This window comes from Oryctolagus cuniculus, chromosome 2 (assembly GCF_964237555.1).
Source record: "Oryctolagus cuniculus chromosome 2, mOryCun1.1, whole genome shotgun sequence".
Classification (NCBI taxonomy): domain Eukaryota; kingdom Metazoa; phylum Chordata; class Mammalia; order Lagomorpha; family Leporidae; genus Oryctolagus; species Oryctolagus cuniculus.
This window is the reverse complement of record NC_091433.1, coordinates 160,023,075-160,050,806: the sequence shown is the minus strand read 5'-3', so window position 1 is coordinate 160,050,806 and position 27,732 is coordinate 160,023,075. Positions and strand designations below refer to the sequence as shown.

At 45.5% G+C, this 27,732-nt stretch overlaps 2 protein-coding genes across 12 annotated transcripts in view; one reads left to right on the top strand and one right to left on the bottom strand.

The window, feature by feature from the left end:
- MTA3 (metastasis associated 1 family member 3) overlaps positions 1-27,732 on the top strand; it is a 218,359-nt gene that overhangs the window by 57,500 nt on the left and 133,127 nt on the right. For 9 of the 11 annotated variants that reach the window (XR_011386670.1, XR_011386669.1, XM_070069204.1 and 6 more), the window contains exons 2-3: positions 1,330-1,397; positions 10,392-10,485. Coding sequence is in view for 9 of the 11 variants with exons in the window: in XM_070069203.1 (XP_069925304.1) it covers positions 1,330-1,397; positions 10,392-10,485 (162 nt within the window). In the remaining 2 variants the exon portion in view is untranslated. Of the gene's footprint in view, positions 1-194; positions 356-385; positions 405-1,329; positions 1,398-10,391; positions 10,486-27,732 lie in introns of those variants that run through there. The other 2 variants (XM_051839185.2, XM_070069205.1) reach the window with 2 other exon arrangements.
- Positions 5,103-6,864, bottom strand: LOC100352318 (large ribosomal subunit protein uL29-like). The gene has a single exon (XM_051839271.2). It carries the CDS (start codon positions 5,530-5,532, stop codon positions 5,161-5,163), a length of 372 nt encoding a protein of 123 aa, XP_051695231.2. The 5' UTR covers positions 5,533-6,864; the 3' UTR covers positions 5,103-5,160.

The following is a 27,732-nucleotide window of genomic DNA, read 5'->3' as shown; positions in this document are numbered from 1 at the left end:
CGTCGAGCCCCCTGACTGGGTGGCCTTTTCCTCGCGTGGCTTCTGGGTATTGGGGGCCGGGGAGGATGGGGGGACATCTTCCTCCTCCTCTCCTTCCCCTGCCCTTCAGTCGGAGAGTGGGGTGGGGGTGGGGGCGAGGGGGCCCAGCCAGGGTCCCCGCTGGACAGGCCTGTTGGCGGGGCCGGTTCCTGCACCTCGCCTTCAAAGCCTCCCCTTGCGTTTCTTGTCCGGCCCCCCAAGATTGGGGTCTAGCAGGGGCCAGGAACCGCAGCCAGAGGTGGGGAGTTGAGCTCTGCCCGGACGTTTGCTCTCCTGTCTGCCTCCTTCCCAGCCTTCTGCGGAAGAGAGAAATAAGGTCAAACAAACTTTCTCCCTACTCACGACGCCCTCCTCCCTCTTTCCTGGTAAAATAATAATTCAGATAAGTGGCGTGTTTGTGTGTGAGACGAGCTCTTCTCTGCTCGTTAGCCGAGCTCCTGATGGATGGTGGTGGGAATGGCTTGGCTAAATGAGGCCACTTTGCAGAAGAGAGAGCCGCTAAGATAGACAATAACAACGCAGTCCAGCCTCTCAGACGGACACACAGTGGGAAGTTTCCAGTGAGCCTATTAGATGAGAGGAAAAGCCACACTTGAAAATTTTTCTCCTTTTTTGTGGAAAGCCTGCAGCAGTTTTCTTTATACCAAAAACCTAAATGGACCTGAATTAAATACGGGGAAGGGCTAGGCTAGATTGCTGTGTCACCCCCAGAGGGCTCTGCCTCTCAGAAAGAGACCCCCACCCCTCATCACTGTCTTCCCAGGTGGAGCTTTGGAAAAGTTTGTCAGTGTGCTTCCTCTTACCTGCTCTGCTCACTTAAAAAAATTTTTTTTTGAGTTGGTGATTGAAATGTAGGTTGGGCTGTTAAGCCTTTCTCCATGCTCTGAATTTGTCTTAGGTCAACAGTTTTATGTGAGAAGCATACTCCAGGGCAGATTGGATTGGAGGGAAAAGATGTGGAAGCAGTTAAAGAGTACAGGGAACATGTGTTTCATGAACCCTGACTGCCCAGTGATGAGAAGTCTTTGTTTATTAGAGAAATGACATGTGTGGGACAAAAGTCTAGGAGACCTTGATAAAGTGCTAATTGAAATGAACATGCCAGGAGAATCAAGGCCTGCGAATAGAGGGCACAAGAGAGAATAGATTAAAGTTGCATTATTAAGTTTGCTTTAACCAGTGGATGAATTGCGTGCTTAATTTTGAATGTGAATTGCCTAATAAAGTCATGGGTTGACAAATGTGAATTTTCTTTGAAAAGATTAAGTGCTGTAACTTCTTTAATTACAGATTATGTCTACTTTGAGAATTCCTCCAGCAATCCCTATCTAATCAGAAGGATAGAAGAACTCAACAAGGTATGCACTGAGTGTTCTTGGTTCTAATATTAAAAACTATTTGTTTTCCACTGAAGCGTAGTTGGGTTAAGGACAGAAGAGGTGAAGACTCTGAAAGTGAGAGACTGCAGATTAGAGAGTTCTGCAGGATTCTGAATATTCTTTTGCTTTTTATAATCACCTATTTTCTCTCCAATATTAAATATTATTATTGAATATTTAAAAGCCTACATATTTCTTTCATTGCTTGGAGCCTCTCAAAGGGCAGGGCAGAGGGTAACCTGATCGCTTTTTATATTTGCGGTCATCATATGTATTTCTCCTTTTAGTGAATTAATATTTTCCTCTTTCAGCTTTAAAAGGAGGAAGCTAGAACATACAATGCTGAAGGGACTTTGTAAAATTCTTGACCAGGCCAACTCATAAGAAGATAGCTTTGATGTAATAATATAAAGTAGCTTTGTACCTTTGGCCCAAGTGAAATAAAACTGCTCCATGAAGGTGTGTCCCTGACTGAGGTGTGGAAGCCAACAGAAGCATAGTGATTGCTTTGCAGTGGGGGAGTTTTTACAATGGAGGGATAGGAAAGCAGTCATGGGGCATAGATTTTCTGATGCTGCTGTGGTTTCCCCCCAGACCACTGAAGTGTAATTTGTAGTGTTAAAATCTTTGGGGCTTCCTAGCTAGTACCTTTCCCCTCAGATGCCATCTGAAGACTGGTATAGACCTGAGTCCTAAGAAGCCAGCTGTGGCCCTTGTCATTACTCGCTTACAGAGCCTGGAGATCCTGGTATGCTTTTGGAACACTCCAAGTCCTTGTATTATTTAAAAAAAAAATTCTGTCATATTTGAGACTATCATCAAATGAAGAGCATGCACTCAGATGTGGATCAGCCATGGGTGCCAGCTGTTGGAGTGCAATTGTAATCTGCTTTTTTTTTTCTAAAAGATTTATTTATTTGAAAGGCAAAATGAGAGTGACAGCGAGATATCTTCCATCTGCTGGTTCACTCCCCAAATGGCTGCAGCAGCCAGGGCTGTCCTAGGTCAAAGCCAGGAGCCAGGAACTCCATCTGTGTCTCCCACACAGGTGGAAGGTTGCCACTTTCCCAGGCTCATTAGCAGGGAGCTATCAGAAGTAGAGCAGCTTGGACTCAAACCAGTATTCTGCTATGAGATGCTGGTGTTGCTGGCACTTAATCCACTGCACCATAATGATAGCCTCTAGATCTGCCGTTTTAAAATACTGACCTAAGGTATCCGAATTGAGGCTATGGGTGGGTGTTTGACCTAGCAGTTAAGATGCCCTCGTTCTGTATTGGAATGCCTGGGTCGAATACCTGGTTTGGGCTCCTCCTATTTCAGATTTCTGCTGATGCATATGCTGGGAGGCATTAGTAATCTTTTTAGATTTATTTATTTATTTGAAAAGCAGAGCTACAGAGAGGCAGAGGCAGAGAGAAAGAGGTCTTCCACCTGCTGGTTCACTCCCCAAATGGCTGCAACAGCTGGAGCTGCACCAATCCGAAATCAGGAGCCAGGGGCTTCTTCCAGGTCTCCCATGAGGGTGCAGGGCCCAAGGACCCGGGCCATCCTCCACTGCATTCCCGGGCCACAGCAGAGAGCTGGCCTGAAAGAGGGGCAACTGGGACAGAATCCGGCGCCCCGGCCAGGACTAGAACCCGGGGTGCCGGTGCCGCAGGCGGAGGATTAGCCTAGTGAGCCTCGGTGCCGGCCAATAAATAAATCTTTTAAAAAATGTTAATTAGGATTCAAATAGAAATGTTGACCTCTAAGTCCTTATGTTCTTCTGTCACTGCCTGCCCTTCGCTTACTTATGTTCTTGCTGAAAGCAGCTGGGTATGCTATGCCTTTGTTACTTGGCTCCAAGCACAGTAGCTTATAGGCTCTTGACTGCTGCTTCCTGTACCCACCTTTAGGACCCTTTATCTGCAAATTATCACCCCCCCAGCCTTGCCATTTTTTCTGTATCATGACCTTCAATTATACTTGATTATTGTGTTTCTTTTCTTTTAAAAATATTTATTTATTTATTTTGAAAGAGAGGGCAGGCACTGTGGCATAGTGGGTAAGGCCACCGCCTGCAGTGCCAGCATCCCATATGGGATCTTCTATCCACTGGTTCGTTTACCAAATGCCCACGATGGCCAGAGTTGGGCTGGTCTGGAGCTAGGAGCCAAGAGCTTCTTCCTGGTCTCCCATGAGGTTGCAGGGGCCCAGGGATTTGGGCCATCTTCTGCTGCTTTCCCAGGCTCATTAGCAGGGAGCTGGATCTAAAGTGGAGCAGGTGGGACTCCAACCGGCCCCTGTATGGGGTGCCAGCATTGCAGGAAGTAGCTTTACTTATTATGCCACAATGCCAGTCCCATTTTTTATTTTTTAAAAAAGATTTATTTATTTGAATGGCAGTTATAGGGGAATAAAGGAATAGGTGGAGAGAGCTCTTCCACCTACTGCCTCACTCCCCAAATGGCTGCAACTGCTGAGACTAGGCCAAGCTGAAGCCAGGAGCCGGGAGCTCCATCCAGGTCTCCCACATCAGTGGCAGGGAACCAAGTACTTGAGCCATCTTCTGCTGCTTTCCCAGGTGCATTAGCAGGAGCTGGATAAGAAGTAGTGCAGTCGGGACTCAAACTGAGCAGCTTAATCCACTGTGCCATGTTGTCAGCCCCCTGCCTGGTACTTTCAGATATTGCAAATGCAGTGGTAATCAAACAGTTTTAGTAGAGATAGTTCAGACATATTCTGATCACATGTAAAAGTAAAATATGAGCCTTTGGGACTGGAGCTGGTGTTGGGGTATAGCAGGTTTAACTGCTGCCTGTAACACTGGTATCCCACATGGCTGGCAGTTGGAATCCTGACTGCTCCAGTTCTCATCCAGCTCACTGCTAATGCGCTTGGGAAGGCAGCTGAAGATGTTCCAGGAGCTTGGACCCTTGCACTCATGTTGGAGACCTAGATGAAGCTCCTAGCTCCTGGCTTTGGCCTGGCTCAGCCCTGACTGTTGTGCCCACGTAGGGAGTGAACAGATGATGGAAGATATCTCTCTCTCTCTGTCTCTCCTTCTCTGTAACTCCACCTTTCACATAAATAAGGTTTTTTTTTTTAAAAAAATAAGCCATGCTAAGTTTAGAAATTTTAGAGCACGGTGCTCTGGAAACGTATGATACGGAGATTCACACTTGTTAGTTTTTTTTGAGTCTCACATTAACCTTACCTTTAAGGTATGTAAATCATGGATTGTTGTCTTGAGATGTACAGTGGTTAAATGCCTGGATCATATGCCCAGCTTGATTCTGGTTCGTTTCATTCTTTACCACTGTATTACCTTTCACTTTATATTTTATCTTATATTTATTTATTTATTTATTTTTTGACAGGCAGAGTGGACAGTGAGAGAGAGACAGAGAGAAAGGTCTTCCTTTGCCTTTGGTTCACCCACCAATGGCCGCTGTGGCCGGCGTGCTGCGGCCTGCGCACTGCGCTGATCCGATGGCAGGAGCCAGGTACTTATCCTGGTCTCCCATGGGGTGCAGGGCCCAAGTACTTGAGCCATCCTCCACTGCATTCCCTGGCCACAGCAGAGAGCTGGCCTGGAAGAGGGGCAACCGGGACAGAATCTGGTGCCCTGACCGGGACTAGAACCCGGTGTGCCAGTGCCGTAAAGCGAAGGATTAGCCTAGTGAGCCGCGGCGCTGGCCATTTTATCTTTTTTTTTTTTTTTTTTGGCAGCCATTCTGTGTTTATTAGCAGCACGGGCTCAGGCCTTGACCGCGTACTTGCGCAGAGGGTACAGCCGCTCCCTCCGCTGCTGCTTCTTGGTCTTCAGGCTCTCCTCGTGCTTGTTGAGCCGGCGGCGCATGGCGCAGGTCTTCTTGGGCCGCAGGTCCAGGGGCTTGTACTTCTTGCCCTTGTAGAATTTCCTGAGGTTTTCTTTCTGGGTCTGGTTAATGATGGTGAGAACGCGGGCGATGGATTTGCGGACAACTCGAATCTTGGAGAGCTTGGACGCCGCGCCGCCGGTCACCTTGGCCACACGCAGCTGGGACAGCTCCACCTTCAGGTCGTCCAGCTGTTTCAGCAGCTCCTCCTCCTTCTTGCCGCGAAGGTCCCGGGCCTTGATCTTGGACATGGCTGCACAACCCCGCCGCCGCCGCCGCTCCTCAGAGGGAAAGAGGAAGAGAGAAGGCCATTTTATCTTATTTTTTTTTTTTTATTTATTTATTTATTTATTTTTAACAGGCAGAGTGGACAGTGAGAGAGAGAGACAGAGAGAAAGGTCTTCCTTTGCCGTTGGTTCACCCTCCAATGGCCGCCGCGGCCAGCGCGCAGCGGCTGGCACACCGCGCTGATCCGATGGCAGGAGCCAGGAGCCAGGTGCTTTTCCTGGTCTCCCATGGGGTGCAGGGCCCAAGCACCTGGGCCATCCTCCATTGCACTCCCTGGCCACAGCAGAGAGCGGGCCTGGAAGAGGGGCAACCGGGACAGAATCCGGCGCCCCGACCGGGACTAGAACCCGGTGTGCCGGCGCCGCTAGGTGGAGGATTAGCCTAGTGAGCCGCGGCGCCGGCCCCATTTTATCTTATTTTTAAAAAAGATTTATTTTATTTTTTTGAAAGGCAGAGTTACAGAGAGACAGAGTTACAGAGAGATCTTCCACCTACTGGTTTACTCCCTGAACTGCCACAATGGCTAGGGCCAAGAATGCTGCCCTACCATTCATTTTATTTTATTTTACTTTTTTAAATATTTATTTTATTTATTTGAAAGAGTTACAGAAAGAGGTAGAGACAGAGAGAGAGAGACATCTTCCATCTACTGGTTCACTCCCCAAATGGCCACAGTGGCTGGAGCTGCACCATCCAATGCCAGGAGCTTGGAGCTTCCTCCAGGTCTCCTATGTGGGTGCAGGGGCCCAAGGACTTGGGCCAATTTCCAGCTTTCTGAGGCACATCAGCAGGGAGCTGGATCGAAAGTGGAGCATCTGGGACTTGAACTGGCACCCATATGGGATGCCATTGCTTTAGGCTATGGCTTTAACCTGCTGCACCACGGTGCCAGCCCCACCATTCATTTTATAAGCGTCCCTCCCATCTTCTTCCCTTCTTCTGGTCTCTGCCTGTTTTTCAGTCAAGAGTCATTCATATAATAATAGTAGTCCTTTGTGGGTGAGAGTTAAGATTTCCCTAATTTCAGAGAATGGCAGTTTGAATGGCTAGAGTATTGGTAGATAATTGAGATGACTTGTTAAGTACTACATATTTACATAGGGCCTTTATTTCTGAAGTAATGTGAAAAGACATTTTAGGTAATTCATTAAACGAGTATTTATTGAGCATATATTATACCAGGCTTTTGCTAGACTCAGAGATACAATAGTGAGCATGATGGGTTTGGAATCTGCCCCTACAGGGTCTACATTCTCATGAGGGAGATACCTAGAAAGATAAGTTAATGGGCATAAAGAAAATAGTAATAAATCATGTTAGATTATAAGAAGGAAACAGAGGTGGGGCCAGTGTTGTGGCTCAGTGAGTTAAGTCATTGCCTGGCATCCTATATGAGCACCATATCTAGCCTTGGCTGCTTCACTTTTTTTTTCCCTTTTTTTTTTTTTTTTGACAGGCAGAGTGGGTAGTGAGAGAGAGAGACAGAGAGAAAGGTCTTCCTTTTGCCGTTGGTTCACCCTCCAATGGCCGCCACGGCCAGTGCACTGCGGCCGGCGCACCGCGCTGATCCGAGGGCAGGAGCCAGGTGCTTCTCCTGGTCTCCCATGTGGGTGCAGGGCCCAAGTACTTGGGTCATCCTCCACTGCGTTCCCGGGCCACAGCAGAGAGCTGGCCTGGAAGAGGGGCAACCGGGACAGAATCCGGCGCCCCGACCGGGACTAGAACCCGGTGTGCCGGCGCTGCTAGGTGGAGGATTAGCCTATTGAGCTGCGGCGCTGGCCTTTCCCATTTATTTTTTTTATTTTTATTTTTTTTGACAGGCAGAGTTAGAGAGAGAGAGACAGAGAGAAACATTTTCCCTTTCCGTTGGTTCACCCCACAAATGGCCACTACGGCTGGTCCGCTGCAGCTGGCGCATTGCGCCGATCTGAAGCCAGGAGCCAGGTGCTTCTCCTGGTCTCCCATGTGGGTGCAGGGTCCCAAGCACTTGGGCCATCCTCCACTGCTTCCCGGGTCACAGCAGAGAGCTGGACTGGAAGAGGAGCCACCAGGACAGAACCCGGCACCCCAACCGGGACTAGAACCTGGGGTGCCGGCGCCGCAGGCGGAGGATTAGCCTAGCGAGCTGTGGCGTCGGCTGGCTGCTTCACTTCTGATCTAGCTCCCCGCTGATGCTCATAGGAAGGAACGTGGCCAAGTGCTTGGGTCCCTGGCACTCATGTGGGAGGCGTGGATGCAGTTCCTGGCTCCTGGCTTCCAACAGCACCAGCCTTGGCTGTTGTAGCCATTTGGGGAATGAACCAGTAGGTAGAAGATCTGTCTCTGTCTCTTCCTCTTTGTTAGTCTGCCTTTCAAATAAATAAATAAATCTTTAAAAAATAAAATGACAGAGATCATTTCTTGAAGTAGAGCCCTCCAGGGTGAAAAAAGAGGAAACTATGGGAAGAGAGTCCATGGGAATATTTTGGATAAAGGCTTTGGGAAGATCAGAAGTGAAATTGGCCAGATACGGAAAATAAACTTAATTGGAGAATCTAAACAATGAACTTAAAACTATGTGAGGGATTGGCAATTCAGCTTAATGCCACCGTCCTATATTGGTGTGCCAGTCCAAATTCTGGCTGCTCTGCGTCCAATCCAGTTTCTTGCTAATGTGCCTGGGAAGGCAGTGCAGCAGAGGATGGCCAAATACTTCCATCCCTGCCACCTACATGGGAGACCAGGATGGAGTTCCTGTCAGTTGGCTTTGGCCTGGCCTGGACCTGGCTGTTCCAGCCATTGTGAAGTAAACCAGCAGATAGAAGATCTATGGTGCTATACCTTTCAAATAAATAAATAAATACATAAACTCATTAGAAATTTGATACGTTCTCATTGATAAGAGAGAACGTATGAGAAGAGGGTATATTATCCTATTTTTTTAATAGGCGTAGTGCTTGTGTATGTTTTTTGAAAGTAAGATGTAGAATTGTAAACTACCCACTATGTAAGTGTGTGTAGAGAAGAGAAGAGAGTTTTTTGAACTGTTGCCATTTAGTGGGAGGCCCAGATGGAATTCCAGGCTCCTGGCTTCAGCCTGGCCCACCTCTTGCTGTTTTGAGCATTTGGGAAATATACCAGTGGATGGAAATTGTCGATCTTGTCTCTTTCTCTCTCTCCCTGTCTCTCTCTGTTGCTTTGTCTTTCAAGTATATGAAAATACATAAACATTTTTTTAAAAAAATATTTATTTATTTGAAAGTCAGAGTTACAGAGAAAGACAGAGAGATCTTCCATCTGTTGGTTTCCTCTCAAAATGGCCACAATGTCTGGAGCTGGGTGGATACAAGGCCAGGAGCCAGGAGCTTGTTCCAGGTCTCTTTCATGGGTGTTGGGGCCCAGACACTTGGGCCATCTTCCAGGGCTGTCGCGATGCATTAGCAGGGAGCTGGAGCAGCCAGGACTCAAACCAGAACCCACTGGGTGTTGGTGCTGCAGGTAGTAGCTTTACCTGCTATGCCACAGTGTTGGCCCCTATAAATAGCATTTTAAAAAAATAAGAAATTAGTTATGTAGAGCATCTTTGTTGGAGGAAATCACTAGTTCCTCCATAAAATGCTGTGAAACTCTTGCCTTGGATTTTTAAATTATTTTGTCTGATGAAGATGAAAATAATAAAAAGCATACAGTGGAAGTCATTGATATATTTTATTTACATGGAACTATTGGCTTGTTCATTTAGCAGATTGCTGGATCATTACCTTGGGAGGATGTATTTGATCATAATATTGTGAAATATAGAAGTATTTTGGTTACAAATTTAATATGATTTCAATTTTAAGGGGCAATATATCTATAGAACTATTTCTCAGTCTAAAATACTGCTGTTCAACTTCATAAAATTGACAAATTTGCTACAGCACATACACTCATTTCTTTATATTTGAATATACTTGTAAGCCCAGAGAGATTCTGAAAACTTGTTCTTAAATTTGTTGGAAAATGGAAAGCATGGTAGTATTTCATGGTAATCTGTGTGTTTTTACAGGGAACTTTGTAATGAATGACCATGTTGAAAGCTCTCAGAATTCATAGAGCGTGAGCCCCAGCCGCAGTAAATTACAACCTAAATGAATATTGATTGTGTTCTAGACCATAGTCAACAAGAAATAAGAGCTGCAGTGTTCATAACTCAAGGTGTTTTAGTACTTTCACATTTGAAGATAAAGTAAGACCTTCTGAGAATGTTGACTGTGAAGGACTAAGGGTAGGCTCCCGTGGGCTGGAGATGCCTTTCCAGGACCCTGGTTCACCAGCAGTTAAACATGAGATTTTAGGGGTGGGCTGGGCAATTTTACATTTAGCTTTTTTGTTTGTTTTGTTTTAATTAGAAACTCTATTTTAGGGACATGGAATGGGGAGAGTAAAGAGTGAGGATTGAGCCTGTTGGGGGTTGAGCCTGCCAGGACAGTGGGCAGGGGTTTGAAGCCAGGGTTCATTTCTTGGCCCTGCTTTCTAGGAATGGGCGTGGCGAAGGTAAGTTTAAATGTCTTAAGTAACGTGTGCTTTTAAAAATTATTAGGATTAGTTTCTTAAAGCTATTCTGAGTTCACTGTGTCTGACTTTTAAAGTGGTCTAGTCACTGTAATTTAATTGATACCAGCAAGTTATTTTATGTTTGACATTCTAGTTACATTTTGAGCCTAAACAAATGTTGCTCATCCTTATTTGAATTCTTTAGCTTCCTGGTTAACATGCAGTGGTTGGCACGGTGTGCTATATATCTAGTAGTTTTGTTTAATAAACTCTTTGACTCTCTCCTTTTATTTTTCTTATTTCTTAGACTGCAAGTGGCAATGTGGAAGCAAAAGTAGTGTGCTTTTATAGACGACGAGATATTTCCAACACGCTTATAATGCTTGCGGATAAGCATGCTAGTAAGTTGTTTTTTTCTTGGATTAAAAGAATGCTTGAGTCTGTGTTTTTAATGTGAGAAAATGCATTTTTTTAAAAATTACCAACAGCATTTTTTTTTATTTATTTGAAAGGCAGAGAGAGACAGAGGTCTTTCATTTATTGGTTTACTCCTCAAATCCCTGCAGTTGCCAGGGCTGGATTAGGCTGAAGCAGGACCTTGGAACTCAGTCCTAGTCTCCCATGAGGGTGGCAGGGACCCAAGTACTTGAACTGTCACCTGCTGCCTCCCAGGATTCCCATTAGCAGGAAGCTGAAATGGATAGTGGACCCATGACTCCAACTCAGGCACTCCCAAGTGGGTGTGATGTCCCAGTTGGTGACTTAACTGTTGTGCCAGATGCCTGCCCTGGGAAAATGCTTTTTGATTTTGGGAAGTTTATGATTGATTGATTTTCCTTGTGATTTAGATGAGTGTAATTTTTTTTGGGTGGTGTTTGTGTAAATATTTTTACTTATTTATTGGAGAGTCAGAGGGATAGAGAGCTCCTATCCCTTAGTTCACTCCCTAGATGCCTGGAGTGGCTAGGGCTTGTTCATATGGAAGTTTTGAGCCAGAAACTTGGTACAGGTTTCCTGCATGAGCAGGAGTGGCAGGAACCCAACTGCTGGAACTGTTACTGTGTTACCCAGGATCTGCATTAGCAGGAAGCTGGAAACAGGAGCTGTTTATTTGAAAGGCAGTGTTACAGAGAGACAGAGAGGGAGAGTTAAGTTTTTTACTTGCTGATTCACACCCCAAATCGTCTCAGTCAGGCTGAAGCCAGGAGCTAGGAGCTTCTGTCAGGTCTCCCATGTGGGTGCTTGGGCCATCTTCCTCACTTTTCCAGGCTCATTAGCGGGGAACTGGATCAGAAGTGGAGTAGCAGGGACTTGAAGGAGTGCCCATATGCATTGCTGCCATGCCACAATGCCTTCCCCAAGGACATGGGTTTCTTTACTAGGCTAAATGCCTCTCCTAAATGTGTTTCTCAGTTTGATACTATGATCTGTAGTAATGCTATCAATGTCTTGAGGATCCTGAAGTTTTCCAAGTATTTTGGAAATGGGCTAACAAAAGCGTTTGTTTGCAAAAGTTCCTATTGAAAGTCATTTCCTCAACTGGGTTGCCAGTTGAACCAGGCACATTACTTGTCTCATAAATTCCTACTGTTGGGATGTATTGTGGCACAGTGGATTAAGCCACTGCCTGTAATACTAGCATCCCGTATGGGGATTTTGAGTCCTGGCTGCTGCCTTTCATATCCAGTTCCCTGCTAATGCATCTGGGAAAGCAGCAGAAGATGGCCCAAGTGCTTGGACGCCTGCACCAATGTGGGAGCTTTAGCCTGGCACAGCTCTGGCTGTTGGGGTCATTTGGGAAGTGAACCAGCAGGTGGAAGATTTTTGTTTCTCCTTCTCTCTATGTAACTCTGCTTTTCAAGTAAGTAAATCTTTAAAAATAAATACACAAATTCCTACTATATTTTCTGTTACAGTTCATTGTGTTTTTGGTTTCTTTATATTTTGTATGCTAAATATTCATTGTGATGTGACTTATAATATTTCAAATTATATGCTGGAGAATTCAGGGATTTCATATTTGCCACTCATGAGACCAAAATACTGCTTTTTCGGATAATATACTAATCAGCTATTTTAGCCAATATCTATAAATTCAATGTATTGAGACTAGTGTTAGGGTGCAGTAGGTTAAGCCATATTTCAGACACTCTTGTCACGTATCAGAGTGCCTGATTTGAGTCTTGGCTACTCTGTTTCTGATCCAGCTTCCTGCTAATGCACCTGAGAAGGCATTATAATGATGGCTCAAGTACTTGAGTCTCTGCCATCCCCGATAGGAGACCTGGATGGGGTTCTTGGTTCCTAGCAATTGTCAGGTTCAGACCTGGATATTTTACTTTATTATTATTACTATTTTTAAAAAGATTTATTTATTTGAGAAGTAGAGCTACAGATAGAGAGAGGGAGAGACAGAGAGAAAGGTCCACCATCTACTGGTTCACTTCCTAGAAGGCCGCAACAGCCAGAGCTGGGCTGATCTTCAGCCAGGAGCCAAGAACTTCCTCCTGGTCTCCCAGGTGAGTGCCGGGCCCAAGCACGTGGGTCATCCTCCACTGCTTTCCCAGGCCATTAGCAGAGAGCTGGACCGGAAGAGGAGCAGCCAGGACATGAACCGATACCCTTATGGGATGCAGGCACTACAGGCGGAAGCTTAGCCCACTACGCCACAGCACCAGCCCCATATTACTGTTTTTTAAACATTTATTTATTGATTTGAAAGGCAAAGTGACACAGTGAGAGAAGGGGGGAAAGCCAGAGAGCTTCCATCTGCTGGTTCATTCCCCAGATGGCCACAATAGGCTAGGTTGGGCTAGGCCAAAGCCAGGAACCTGGAATTCCATCTGAGTCTCCTGTTTGGATTCAGGGGCCCTAGCACTTGAACCATCCTCTGCTGTTTTTCCAGGCACATTAGCAGAGAGCCAGATTTGAAGTGAGCAGGCAGGCACTCGAGACTCAAACTGGGGCTGGCGCTGTGGCTTACTAGGCTAATCCTCTGCCTGCGGTGCCGGCACCCCGGGTTCTAGTCCTGGTTGGGGCATCGGATTCTGTCCCGGTTGCTCCTCTTCCAGTCCATCACTCTGCTGTGGCCCAGAAAGGCAGTGAAGGATGGCCCAAGTGCTTGGGCCCTGCACCCGCATGGGAGACCAGGAGGAAGCACCTGGCTCCTGGCTTTGGATCGGCATAGCACCATTTGGGGGTGAACCAATGGAAGGAAGACCTTTCTCTCTGTCTCTCTCACTGTCTAACTCTGCCTGCCTGCCTGCCTGTCAAAAGAAAAAAAAAAAAAAGACTCAAACTGGTACTCTGGTATGAGATGCCAGTGTCACAGGCTTTGGCTTAATTGGCTGCACCATAATGACAGCCCTAGCAGTGTTCTTTATGGATATATAAGTATTTACTTAGACTAGGATCAAATTTAGGCTTCTACATTGCATTTCATTGTCAAGTCTCTTCTGTAGAGCAGTTGCTAAGCCTTTCTTTGTGTTTTTGACCTTGACATTTTGAAGAAAACAGGCCAATTATTTTGTAGCATATGTCTCTGTTTTATCAAGCATTTCCCTGTGATTAGATTTAGGTGGTGCATGTGTTTTGGTCGGATGCTGTAGAAGTGATGTGTTTTCTTCAGTTCCTGTTAGGAGCAAATAGCCTGTACTTGTACTAACATTGGTGATGTTAGGTTTGATACCCTAGTAAACCTGGTGTCTCCATGTATTCTTTAATTTTGGGGAGATCCTTGACAACTATTCAACTGTCTTCTTTTTGGTCAGAGTATTTTTTAAGTTTGTTTATTTTTATTTATTTCGAAGGCAGAGAGAAGAAGGGAGACAGGAAAGAAGTGAGAGAGAAAAAGAAACAGAGATCTTCCATCTTGTGGTTCACTCCCCAAATGCCCACAACATCTGGAGCTGGGCCAGGTCAAAAAGAGGGGCCAGGAACTCCATCTAGGTCTCCCATATGGAGGGGATGGACCCAACTTCTTGGGCCATCATCTGCCACTTCTCAGCGTTCTCATTAGCAGGAAGCTAGAATCCAAAATGGAAGCTGAGCCAGCTCTAGAGCCAGGCACTCTGATAGGGGGTATCGGTATACTTGGGCCATCTTTTGCTACTTTTTCAGGTCCATTATCTGGGAGCTGTACTGGAAGTGGAGTAGAGTAGCTGGCACAAGAACCAGTGTTTGTATGGGATGCCAGCATTGCAGGCAGTGGCTTAACCCACTGTGTTTCCCAAGCTGTGTCATTTTTTTTTTTAATAGGATTTATTTATTTGAAAGGCACAGTTACAGGGAGGGATTGAGGGGAGAGACAGAGAAAGAGAGAGAGATCATCCACTGTTGGTTTGTTCCCCAAATGACCACAAGGTCAGGGCTGGACCAGACTTAAGCCAGGAGCCTGGGACTCCATCCTGGTCTCCCACATGGATGGCAGGGACACATGTACTTGGACCATCTTCTGCTGCTTTCCCATGTGCATTAGCAGGCAGCTTTACTGGAAGTGGAGCAGCCGGGACCTGAATCGGTGCTCATACGGGATGCTCTTTGCCAGTGTAGACTTTGGAATGCAACTCTGATGGCTTAGGTGATTTGGATTTGCCGCCAATGGCAGAAGCCTGGTTGATTTCTTGGGACCCAGCTTCAGTCCCTTAGCCCTTGTGGACGCTTGAGGAATGAGCCAGCAGTTGAGAGCTCTCTTTTTTTGCTTCTTAAAAAAACAAAAACCAACCAAAAAATTCTGCACAATTTAGTAACTTTGTGTACATTTACAGAGCTGTGGGGGCTCTCACTGCTGCTATCCAATCAGAACATTTTCATCAATCTCAAAAGAAGCCTGTTTTTCTCTCTCCCTCCCTGTCTCTTTCCCTGAATCTCCTGGTGAACATTCATGCTCTTTCTGTCTATAATTTTCCCCCGTACACTTCGTATGAACGTAATCATGCAGTAGGTGGTCTTTTTTTCACTTAGCGTGTTTTTAAGGTTCATCCATTTGTAGTATAAATCATTACCTCATTCCTTTTTATGGCTGAATAATAGTCATTGTATGGTTTTACCATAGCTTATTTAACCATTCATCAGTTGATGAACATTTGCCATTTATCAGTTAATGGATGTTTGCATTTTTTCCCATTTTTTGCCTATTATAAATAATGCTACAAGTTTTTATATGGATATTCTTACATATTTTCTTTTTATTTTTTAAAAGATATATTTATTTGTTTGAAAGGCAGAGTTACAGAGAGAGAGGGGGAGGGAAAGAGAGAGAGAGAGAGATCTTTAATCTGCTGTTTCACTGCCCATATGGTCACAACAAGCAGGGCTGGATCTTTCCAAAGCCAGGAGCTTCATCCAGGTCTTCTGAGTGCCTACAGGGGCCCAGGCATTTGGGCCATCTTCTGCTGCTTTCCCAGGTACATTAGCAGGGCGCTGGATCAGAAGTGTAGCAGCTGGGAAACTAAAACTGGTACCCATATGGGATGCCTGCCCTGCAGGTAGAGGCTTAATATGCTACATCACAGTGCCGGCTCTAAATATTTTCCTTTTTTGAAGATTTGTTTATTTATTTGCAAGGCAGAATGAGAGAGAAAGGGAGGGAGGGGGAGGGGAGAGGAGGGAGAGGGAGGGAGGGAGGGAAATATTGAGATTGAGATAATATTTTCATCCGATAGTTCACTCCCAAATGGTCACATGGTCAGTACTAGTCCAGGCAGAAGGCAGGATCCAGGAACTCTATCTGGGTCTCCCATGGAGGTGGTAGGTGCCCAAGTACTTGAGCCATTTTCTGGTCCCTTCCTAAGTACATTAGCAGAAGGCTGAATCAGAAGTGGAGCAGCTGGACTTGGAACCAGCGCTTCAGTGTGGGATGCTGCATATGGGATGCCAACATCACAAGCTGTGGCTTAACCCTCTGTACCACATCACTGGCCTCTGTTGTAGAGAACATAGTGTCTGTCTCTGCCTCAAATACCGTGTTGTAGGCATCAGGTGGTTTTCCTTCAGCCTAGACTTTGCTTTTTGCTTCTCTGCAGCATCCTTTATCATGTTTCTTTGGCGACGGATGTAGTTAGCTGCAGGTTCAGTAGGTGTATTCAGATCCAGGCCTTGACTTTCTTGTGGAGGAGTTAGGAGTGCAGTAGTGGGGGCAGGATTGCATCATAGGCAGTGTTGTCTAGTTCTGTGAAGAGGTATGTATTTTTTTTGTTGCCTGTCTCCTTTTCTTTCTAATGTTTTATTTTGAAACATTTCGATTTTTAGAAAAAATATTAATAATACCAAGACTTCCCATATGTCCTTTACCTAGATTCCCTTAATGTCAGCATTTTACTGTATTTGCTTTTATTCCATCTATTGTATATCTTATTTTTTTTTTGAAAGATTTGTTTTTATTTATTTGAAAGACAGTCACAGAGAGAAGTAGAGATAGAGAGGTCTTCCATCCACTGGTTCACTCCCCAGATGGCCGCAATGGCCACAGCTGCACCGATCCGGAGCCAGGAGCTAGGAGCTTCTTCTGGGTCTCCCACATGGGTGCAAGGGCCCAAGGAGTTGGGTCATCTTCCACTGCTTTCCCAGGCCATAGCAGAGAGCTGGATCTGAAGAAGAGCAACTGGGACTAGAACTGGTGCCTATATGGATGCCAGCACTTCAGGCCAGGGCTTTAACCTGCTGCGCCACAGTGCCGGGCCCCTACCCTACTATTTTTGAACCACTTGAGAGTAAGTTGAAGTCATACATCCTTTAATCCAAAGTGTGTGTCTTCTAAAGACAGGCATTTTCTTAACTAATTTTAGTAAACAAAATCAGGAAATAAATATTCTAATTAATATGTATCCTGTAGAGTTTATTCCATGTTTTTCCAAAATTTGTTACTAATGTTCTTCATAGTAAAAAAAGTAAACAAAATTTAGGCTATTTTTTTTTTAAAGATTTATTTGAAAGAGTTAGAGAGGGTGAGACAGAGATCTTCCACCCACTATTTCACTCCCTGAAAGGCTACAGCTGCCAGAGCTAGGACATGCTGAAGCCAGGACCCAGATACTCTATCCAGGTCTCTCACAGCAGCCTCCTCCAGGTCTCCCACGCGCTTGGGCCATCTTTCTACTGCTTCCCCAGGCCATAGCAGAGAGCTGGATTGGAAGTGGAGCAGCGAGGTCACGAATCAGCACCCACATGGGATGCCGGCACTTCAGGCCAGGGTGTTAACCCGCTGCGCCACAGCACCAGCCCCTAATTAAATCTTATTTTCACTTCATTTGAAAGGAAGAGGCCAAGAGAGACAGAGACAGAGAGAGAGATCTTCCACATGCCTGTGTAATCCCTAAAATACCTGCCACAATTAGGACTAGGCGAGGTCAGTGTGGGATGTGGGTGTCCCAAGTGACCTGTTAACCATTTTGTCAGCCTTGTGCGACTCCAGCTTCCTCTTGCTCCCAGACACCGTGACCCAGACTAAGGAGGCTGACTGTTGACATCTTTGCCATCCCTGTGCCCCAGTTCCTCAGGCTGGAACTCAGATACCTCAGCCTCTTTCCATCGACATGGTGGGCACATTCTTCAGACCTGTTCTCCACAGAGCCCTACTTCCTTTTACTGGGGCATATTTTTTTAGCTTTATTTCTTTATTTGAACGGCAGAATGATAGAGAGGAAGAGAGAGAATATCTTCATCTGCTGGTTCACCCCTATAATGGCTATAACAGCTGCCAGCGTCACAGGTAGCGCCTTACCCTGTTGCTCCAGAAAACAGGCTCCTGGGGAATGGTCCTGGGGAGAGCAGTCTGGGCTGTAGGGGGTGGACTGGCTGCCTTTTTTGAGAGAAAATGATGTTCTGTGAGCTTGCTGTGCATCTTTAACGGATAGGACCATGTTATGTTCTTAAATGTTACAAAGAAAAAGCTTGCTTGAATGTTTACTGGTTTTCCCTTGCAAAGTAATTTCACTAAAAGCCAATGTATATATTTTGTATTTTAAAAGCAATCTGGATTCTCTAATAGAATATTCGAAATAGAAGTCGGTTTATAGGCTTGATTAATTCTTTTTTTAAAGATTTATTTATTATTTGAAAGGCATAGTTACAGAGGTAGAGGCAGAGAGAGGGAGAAAAATGTCTTTGATCTGCTGGTTCACTCCCCAGGTGGCTGCAGCCACTGGAGCTGGCTGGTCCAATCCAAAGCCTGGAGCTTCTTCCAGGTCTCCCATGTGGGTGCAGGGGCCCAAGGTCTTGGGCCATCTTCTACTGCTTTCCCAGGCTATAGCAGAGAGCTGCATTGGAAGTGGAGCATTGGGACTCCGAACTGTTGCCCGTGTTGGATTTGTAGGTGGTAGCTTTACCTGCTATGCCACAGCACCGGTCCCTGAATTCTTTTTTCTTTAATTTAATTTTGAAAGGCACAGTTACGGGGAGAGAGAGAGAGAGAGAGAGAGAGAGAGTGTGTGAGTGAGACAGAGAGGTCTTCAGTCTGCTGGTTGATTCCCCAAATGGCCTCAGTGGCTGGGGCTGAGCGAGGCTGAAGCCAGGGGCCAGTAGCTTCTTCTAGGTCTCTCTCCTGTGTGGGTATAGGGCCGTGAGCACTTGGGCCTTCTGTGGCTGCTTTTCCAGGCGCATTAGCAGAGAGCTGGATCTGAAGTGGAGCAGGCAGGACTCAAACTAGGGCCCATATGGGATGTTGGCGCCACAGGTGGTGGCTTAACCTGCTCTGCCACAGCACCTGTTCCAGGACTGATGAATTTTTAGAAGTTCAATTTCACTGGCACACTTTATGATCTATCTTTTGCATGTCTCAGAAGTTTCTGACACGTGAGCCTCTAGATTGTGATTCTTAAATGTAAGGCTTCAGAAAATAAAATTTTCTGTCTCTTTGTCCTGTTTGAAAAAAGGTACAGTGTTTACCTAACATTTGAAGCTCCCTTTCTTCCTGGTGGTTTTCTTCCCACCATTTAAGTAATTGGATCTCTTATTCTGAACTTGGGATATAAAAAAAATGAAATGAGAAAACAGTTCACTAGTGCTTGTTTTGTTTTCCTCACCTGCCAACCTTGACATGCACACACCTGAATCTTTGTGGAAGAGGTGGGAAGATGTATTTCTATCTACTCAGAATTGCAGAACAAGAACTGGCTTTGGGAGAGAAAGTTCTGCAAGAGAGAAAGGTGCTAATTCTGCCCATCTTAAGTCTCGTTCGTGCAGTTTACTAGTTTTTTTTGCCTTTTTTTAAAGATTTTTTTAAAAATTTATTTATTTGACAGGTAGAGTTACAGACAGTGAGAGAGAGAGACAGAAAGGTCTTCCTTCCGTTGGTTTACTCCCCAAATGGCCACTACAGCCAGAGCTATGCCGATCTGAAGCCAGGAGCCGGGTGCTTCTTCCTGGTCTCCCATGCGGGTGAGGGTCCCAAGCACTTGGGCCATCCTCCTGTCCTCCTGGGCCACAGCAGAGAGGAGCAACTGGGACTAGAACCCAGTGCCCATATGGGATGCTGGCGTGGCAGGCGGAGGATTAACCTAGTGTGCCACCGCCCCAACCCCTACCAGTTTACTGATGACTCTGCTGTGTTGGTGTTGTTCCTGTTTCAAGTAGGATCAGGAAGTGCTGTTGATACTATTCTTTATTTTATTTTTTTTTATTTGACAGGTAGAGTTATAGACAGTGAGAGAGAGAGAGACAGAGAGAAAGGTCTTCCTTCCGTTGGTTCACCCCCCAAATGGCTGCTACGGCTGGTGCTGTGCTGATCCGAAGCCAGGAGCCAGGTGTTTCCTCCTGGTCTCCCACACGGGTGCAGGGCCCAAGCACTTGGGCCAACCTCCACTGCCCTCCCGGGCCACAGCAGAGAGCTAGACTGGAAGAGGAGCTACCGGAACTAGAACCTGGTGCCCATATGAGATGCCGGTGCCGCAGGATGAGGATTAACCAAGTGAGCTATGGTGCCGGCCCTATTATTTTTTTTAAAGATTTATTTATTTCTTTGAAAGTCAGAGTTACACAGAAAGAGGAGAGGCAGAGAGAGAGGGAGGGAGGGAGGGAGGGAGGGAGGGAGGGAGGGAGGTCTTCCACCCACTGGTTCACTTCCCAATTGGCTGTGACGAACGGCCAGAGCTGCGCAGATCCGAAGCCAGGAGCCACGAGCTTCTTCCAGGTTTCCCATGCAGGTGCAGGGGCCCAAGGATCTGGGCCATCTTCTACTGCTATCTCAGGGCACAACAGAGAGCTGGATTGGAAGTGGAGCAGCCAGGACTAGAACCAGCCCCCATATGGGATGCCGGCACTTCAGGCCAGTGCGGTATCGCACTGCGCCACAGCGCCTGCCCCGACTCTATTCTTTAGAACATAATTTATTTTCAGGGGTCAGTGTTGGGGTGTAACGGGTAAAGCTGCCGCCTGTAATGACATCATCTCGAATGGTCACCAGTTTGTGTTGTGGCTGTTAGACTTCTGATCCAGTTTTCTGCTAATGGCCTGGGAAAAGCAGCAGAAAATGGCCCAAGTGTTTTGTCCTCTGCCACTTATGTGGGAGGTTTTGCCTGGTCTCATCCCAGCTATCTTGGAGTGAAACGGCAGATGGAAGATCTCTCTCGCGCGCTGTCTCTAACAGAGACACTACTCTTAAAATTTTAAATGACACATTTTAGGGTGTGGTAATATTGTTAGGTAATAAAGTTATAATTTGTTTTATGTAAAGGGCAGATAACTTCTATACCAAGTCCTTATCACATCCTGTTCTGAGTCATTGTGGTATTATATAAATGACATTTCTATTAAAAGTTTTGGTGTCAAAGGCCATATTGGGAATTTTATTTATTTTATTTCATTATTTTTAACACAATTTTAATTAATGATATTCCCTCCCTCCCTTCCCTCTCACCCTCTTTCCCTTTCTTCTTCTTTTTTAAAAAATATTTATTTATTTATTTATTTGAGAGGCAGAATTACAGAGACAGAGACAAAGAGAGAAACATTTTCCATTTGCTGGTTCACTGTGCAAATGTCTGTAATGGCTGGAGCTGGGGTGATCTGAAGCCGGGAGCCTGGGAGCTTCTTCCAGGTCTCGCACATGGGTGCAGGGGCCCAAGGACTTGGGTCATATTGCTGCTGCTTTCTCAGGCCATCAGCAGGGAGTTGGATGGGAAGTGCAGCAGCCAGGCCTCAAACTGCTGCCCATGTGGATACCAGCACCACAGGAGGAGGCTTAATCCGCTATGCCACAGACCTGGCCCTATTTTTGTTTTATTTTTTATTTTATTTTATTTTATTTTTTTGTGACAGAGTGGACAGTGAGAGAGAGACAGAGAGAAAGGTCTAACTTTGCCGTTGGTTCACCCTCCAATGGCCGGCGTACCGCGCTGATGCAAAGCCAGGAGCCAGGTGCTTCTCTTGGTCTCCCATGGGGTGCAGGGCCCAAGCACTTGGGCCATCCTCCACTGCACTCCCGGGCCACAGCAGAGAGCTGGCCTGGAAGAGGGGCAACCGGGACAGAATCCGGCGGCCGACTGGGACTAGAACCTGGTGTGCCGGCGCCGCAAGGCGGAAGATTAGCCTAGTAAGCCGCAGTGCCGGCTATTTTTGTTTTAATTTAAAAATTTTTTTTAAACATTTCTTTTTTTTTAAATATTTTATTTATTTATTTGAGAGGTAGAGTTACAGACAGTGAGAGGGAGAGACAGAGAGAAAGTCTTCCTTCCAGTGGCTCACTCCCCCAAAATGGCCACAACAGCCAGGAGCTTTTTCAGGTCTCCCACGTGGGTGCAGGGGCCCAAGGACTTGGGCCATCTTGTACTGCATTCTCAGGCCACAGCAGAGAGCTGGATTGGAAAAGGAGCAGTCGGGACTAGAACCGGTGCCCGTATGGTATGCTGGCGCCGCAGGCAGAGGATTAACCTATTGCGCCACGGAGCTGGCCCCTAATTTCTAACAATTTTTTGAGATAACATATTTTAAAATTATATTACAATAAAAACGCTTAATTCTTTACCAAATAAGAAGTTTAACAAGTAAAAAGTAAAAAGACCATAGTTTATTGAGTATATTCAACAACTATAAACAATAATATTTTATTTTTAAAGGTTTATTTATTTATTTGAAAGGCAGAGAGAGGGAGAAACTGAGAAATAGAGATCTTCTGACCCCTAGTTCATTCCCCAGATAGCCACAACAGCTAGGTCTGGTCCAGGCTGAAGCCGAGAGCCAGGAACTCCATGCTGATCTCCTTTTCCAAGGTTCATTAGCAAGAAGTTGGGTTGGAGGTGGAGTAGCCGAGGCTCCACCTGGCATTCCAGTATGAGATGCCAGGGTCGCAAGCAGTGCCACAACCCTGCATCACAAACGCTGACCCCAGGAACTTTATATTTTGAGATTTCATGCAATTGTGTCATTAAGGATCATTAAGACTATGGAGAAAGTGTTTTAGAAAGTATTTGAGTAAAGAGAGATTTTTAAATAAGAGGCTTGGCACCTCTTGTTTCAAATGTTTTACTAATTTTTGTTTGAAATGTAGAAGAAGAGGCAGACAGTGATTCTCTATTTACCCCCCAAACGCTTGGCAACATTTGTGGCTCGTCTAGTCTGATAACAGCAGCTTGGAATTCACTTTAGGGCTCCCTCATGGGTGAAGGAACCCAACTATTCTGAGCTGTCACCTGCTGCCTCCCAGGATGTCTGTCAGCAGGAAGCTGAACTCAGGACTTGGCTTTGACCATTTTTCTAGTCTTTGTATTTCTTATTTATGGTATTTGCTTCACAAATGTTTGCAGGCTTAATTTTACCAAGAAATAAATCTGAAGATAGCCAGGCTACCGGTCGTTTTGTACCTTGGTTAGCTGTGGTGGTTACAAAATTTGGTCCCCAAATTCTGACATTTTTCCAATTGAGAGGTGGGGCGCATGTCTCCTGCCCTTGGATCTGGGTGTGGTTGTGACTAATACAGTACTTTGGAAGTAAATGCTCTGTGACCTCTGAGGCTTGGTCAAAGCAGGCCATGCAGCTTCCGCTTGGGTTCTTTTTTTTTTTTTTTTTTTTTTAAGATTTAAAAAAAAAAAATTTATTTGAAAGGCAGAGTTGAGAGAGAAAGATTGAGAGAGATTTCCCATCTGCTGGTTCATTCCCCAAATGCCCACAATGGCTGGAGCTCGATCAGAAATGAAGCAGCTGGTACTCGAACTGGCTCCCATTTGTGATGCTGGCACTCCAGGCAGTGGCTTAACCTGCTATGCCGCAGTGCTGGCCTGTCCTTGTGGGTTCTTGTTATGGTAGCTTTCAGGATGCTCCTCCTTGGAATTCAGCAACTACATGGAGAGGCCTTGTGTGTGTGCTGTGGTCGGTAGTCCTAGGTGAGCCCAGGTGACAGTCATGTGGCTTGGGAGCCACCAAATGATCCAGTGCCAGCTGTTTCCATGTTCTGTTGATTGCTGTGCTCCTGCTCTGTGAATTCTTTATCTGCTGAACCTTTGAGCCAATGACAGCCATTGTAGTTTTGGGCTGATATGTTACAGCCCAGCAATAGTCAGAACAGAATCATAATAGTTTTTGTGTTTTTCTGTATTTTCTTTAAAAAAATTATTTTTATTTATTTGAAAGGCAAAGTTACAGAGAGAGTGGGTAAGCCAGAGAGAAAGGGAGGGCAGGCGGGCGGGCCGGGTAGGTATCTTCCTTTTCCTGGTATGGTGGCTTAACCTGCTAAAACCACAATGCTGACCTTTGTTTTTGTATATTTGCAATGAGAGTTTTGAATTGATACTCTTTATTTTTAAAAAACGATTTATTTATTTTGAAAGAGAGGGAGAGGGAGATCGTCCATCTGCTGGTTCAGTCCCCAGATGGCTGCAATGGTCAGCACTGGGTCAGGCCGAAGCCAGGAGCTAGGAGCTTCTTCTGGGTCTCCCATGTGGATGTCAGGGGCCCAGACACTTGGATCATCAGAAAATCTTCTGCTACTTTTCCTAGGCCGTTAGCAGGGAGCTGAATCAGAAGTGGAACAGCGAGTTATTTATTTGAAAGGTAGAGTTATAGAAGGAGAGAGGGAGGAGGCGAGAGAGAGAGAGAGAGAGATTTTCTATCGCCTGGTTCAGTCACCAAATGGCTGCAACAGCCAGAGCTGGGCTAGGCGAAAGCCAGGAGCCAGGAGCTTCTTCCAGGTCTCTCATGTGGGTGGCAGGGACCCAGGGACTTGGATCATATTCTAGTGCTTTCCCAGACTTATTAGCAGAGACCTGGATTGGAGGTGGAGTAGCTAGGACTTGAACCAGTGCCCATGAGGGATTCCAGTGCCCCAGGAGTCAGCTTTACCTGCTATTCCACAATGCTGGGCACCCAAAATAAAATTTTAAAGTGTCATATTAATCCAACTCAATAGAAAGAATAATAATAAAAAGAAGTGGGGGGCCAGCACCGTGGCATAGCAGGTAAAGCCACCACTTGAGGTGCTGGCATCCTATATGGGCATCGGTTCGAGTCCCTGCTGCTCCTCCAGCTTTTTTCTGTGGCCTGAGATAGCAGTGGAAGATGCCCCAAGTCCTTGGGCCCCTGCACCCACATGGGAGACCTGGAGGAAGCTCCTGGCTCCTGGCTTCGGATTGGTACAGCTCCGGCCATTGCGGCCATCTGGGGAGTGAACCAGCAGATGGAAGACCTCTCTCTCTCTCTCTTTCTCTCTCTCTCTCTCTGCCTCTGCCTCTGCCTCTCTGTAACTCTGCCTTTCAAATAAACAAATAAATATTTGAAAAAGAATAAAAAGAAGCTACAGTAAATATTCATTTTTTTAAAAAAGAGATTTATTTTTCATTTATTGGAAAGCCAGAATCATGGAGAAAGGGAGAGACAGAGAGATTCATCTTCCATTTGCTGGTCTCCCATGGGGGTACAGGGGACCAGTCACTTGGATAATCTTCCACTGCTTTCCCAGGCGCATTCTGATCCCAGAGAGCTGGATCAGAAGTGGGCAGCTGTGTCTTGAACTGGTGTCCATATGAGATACTGACCACACAATGCCAGCTCTTATGGTAAATATTTAAAATGACCAGAACAAGTCCAAACATATCAGTGACCAAAAAAAATGTGAATCAATTTACTCTTATGTGAGTGTTGCACATAATATGCATGGGTAAATGAGGCCCACAGTAAACCTTAACAATATCATAAAGCAGGCACTGTACAAGTAATGTTCTGTTTTCTACACAATAAGATAAACAATAAATCCAAAGCCAGCAGTATTACAATCCAATTTGGAAATTAAAAAGAAAAGCTTGGGGCCAGTGTTGGGGCATAGCAGGGTAAGCCACCCCCTGCAATGCTGGCATCTCATGTGGGCGCTGGCACAAGTACCGTCTCCTCCACTTCTGATCCAGCTCCTTGCTAATGAGCCCCAAGAAAGCAGCAGAAGATAGCCTTCTTCTTGCTATACACGGGAGACCTAGATTGGAGTTCCAGTTTCCTGACTTGGGCCTGGCCCAGCCCCAACTGTTTCAGCCACTTAGGACGCAAACCAGCAGATAGAAGATCTCTGTTTCACCCTCTCTCGTGTGCCTCTGCCTTTCAAATAAATAAATAAGTCTGAGAAAAAAATTTTAAAAAGCTTTTAAGTAGCTTTTAGCTAATAAAAAATATTAAAACTGAAGCGAATGATTTTAATGTGAATCTCTCATAAAGAGTTGACGAAAGATGAGGCCAGAGTGATGCCCATAAGGACATTTAAACCCTTCAGAGCAATCCTTAGAAGATTAAACATAATTATTAAAACCCACCATTCAACTGAAAATGTAAGAGGAAGATAAATGCAAAAGAAAGAAGAAATTGGAACTAGCATTGTGGCACAGTGAGTTAACCTGCCACCTGCAGTGCTGGTATCCCATATTAGCAAGGCGCTGGATTGGAAGTAGAATATCTGCTACTTGAGCTGGTGCCCATATGGGATGCTGGTATTTCAGGAGGTGGCTTAACCCTCTGTGCCACAATGCTGGCCCCAATCCTTTGCTTTTTTGAAATTCATTCACCAAATGCAGCCAGTGCTGGGTCAGGCTGAAGCCAGGAGCTTGGAACTCAGTCTGCCATGGGAGTAGCAGGAAAACAGGTACTTGTCACCTCCTGTCTTCAAGGTATGCATTAGGGGAAAGAGGTATCAGAGGCAAAGCTGGGACGTGACCCAGGCACTGATGTAGGACGCAGACATCCCAGTTGGCATCTAAATCCTTGTGTCTAACACCTGTCCCCAGTATATTATTTTTGAGTATAGTCACTGTGTGGTACTGTAGATCTCTTGAAATGTTAACTGTTTCTTTGTAGTGTATTTTTTAAAACCTAAGAAATGTAAAACTGCCTAGTTAACCCTTATATAACCATCACCTACCTTAAGCAATTGGATTGGCTAATTTTGTGTTATTTAAAGTTTGCTCCCACTTCTTCCATCCCATAGTCCTCCTCAAATCTCAGTCAGTACACACTTGCTTCTGTAATTACACCTTTTTGTTTTAATCCTGGTATTATTGTTATTATTATTTAAAAGATTTATTTATTTAAAAGGCAGAGCTGGTAGGGGCGAGAGATCGGGTGAGAGAGAGGATTCTTCCATTTGCTAGTTCACTCCTCAAATAGTCGCAATGGCCAGGGCTGGTTCAGGCCTAGGCGTGGAGCGTGGAATTCCATCAGGTTTTCCTATGTGGGTGGCAGGGGCCCAAGTACTTGAGCTATCATCTTTTGCTTTCCCAAGCACACTAATCAGGGAGCTGGATTGGAAGCTGAGCAGCTAGCCCTTGACCTGTTACTTATCTGGGATGCTGTCATTGTATCTGTTGACTGACTGACTGCACCACAATGCCATCTCCCTAAACCCCACGTATTATTTACTTGGGATCTGGTCTGTTGTATACTTTGTGAAGTGTTATCAGTCCATTTCCCCTTGGATTTCTAAAATTTTTGGTGTTAAATAATGCTGTCAGGTGTATTAAGGTTGCTCTTCCATATGGATTCTTTCTTTTATTTATTATTATTATTATTATTATTATTATTATTATTTTTGACAGGCAGAGTGGACAGTGAGAGAGAGAGACAGAGAGAAAGGTCTTCCTTTACCGTTGGTTCACCCTCCAATGGCCGCCGCAGCCGGTGCGCTGCGGCTGGCGCACCGCGCTGACATATGGATTCTTTCTTAAAAAAATAGTTTAAAATACCTTTCTCTGCTTTTCGTTTTGTATTTTTTTGATACTATGTTCTTCCAATTTTCATTCTTGTTAAGCATTTGTCTACTTTACATGTTTTCATTTTTTGATTTTAATCTTCTTAGTTCTTTGTTTTTTAAAGAGTCATCTTTTTAACTCAGAGCTGAATTTTTTTTTTAAAAGGGCATTTCACTTTTTATTTTTATTTTTATTTATTTATTTATTTTTATTTTTTGACAGGCAGAGTGGACAGTGAGAGAGAGAGAGACAGAGAGAAAGGTCTTCCTTTGCCGTTGGTTCACTCTCCAATGGCCGCCGCGGCCTGCGCGCTGCGGCCGGCGCACCGTGCTGATCCGATGGCAGGAGCCAGGAGCCAGGTGCTTTTCCTGGTCTCCCATGGGGTGCAGGGTCCAAGCACCTGGGCCATCCTCCACTGCACTCCCTGGCCACAGCAGAGAGCAGGCCTGGAAGAGGGGCAACCGGGACGGAATCCGGAGCCCCAACCGGGACTAGAAC

Excerpts from the sequence above, each read along its gene's own strand:
- LOC100352318 (XM_051839271.2), bottom strand. The coding sequence starts at position 5,532 with ATGTCCAAGATCAAGGCCCGGGACCTTCGCGGCAAGAAGGAGGAGGAG.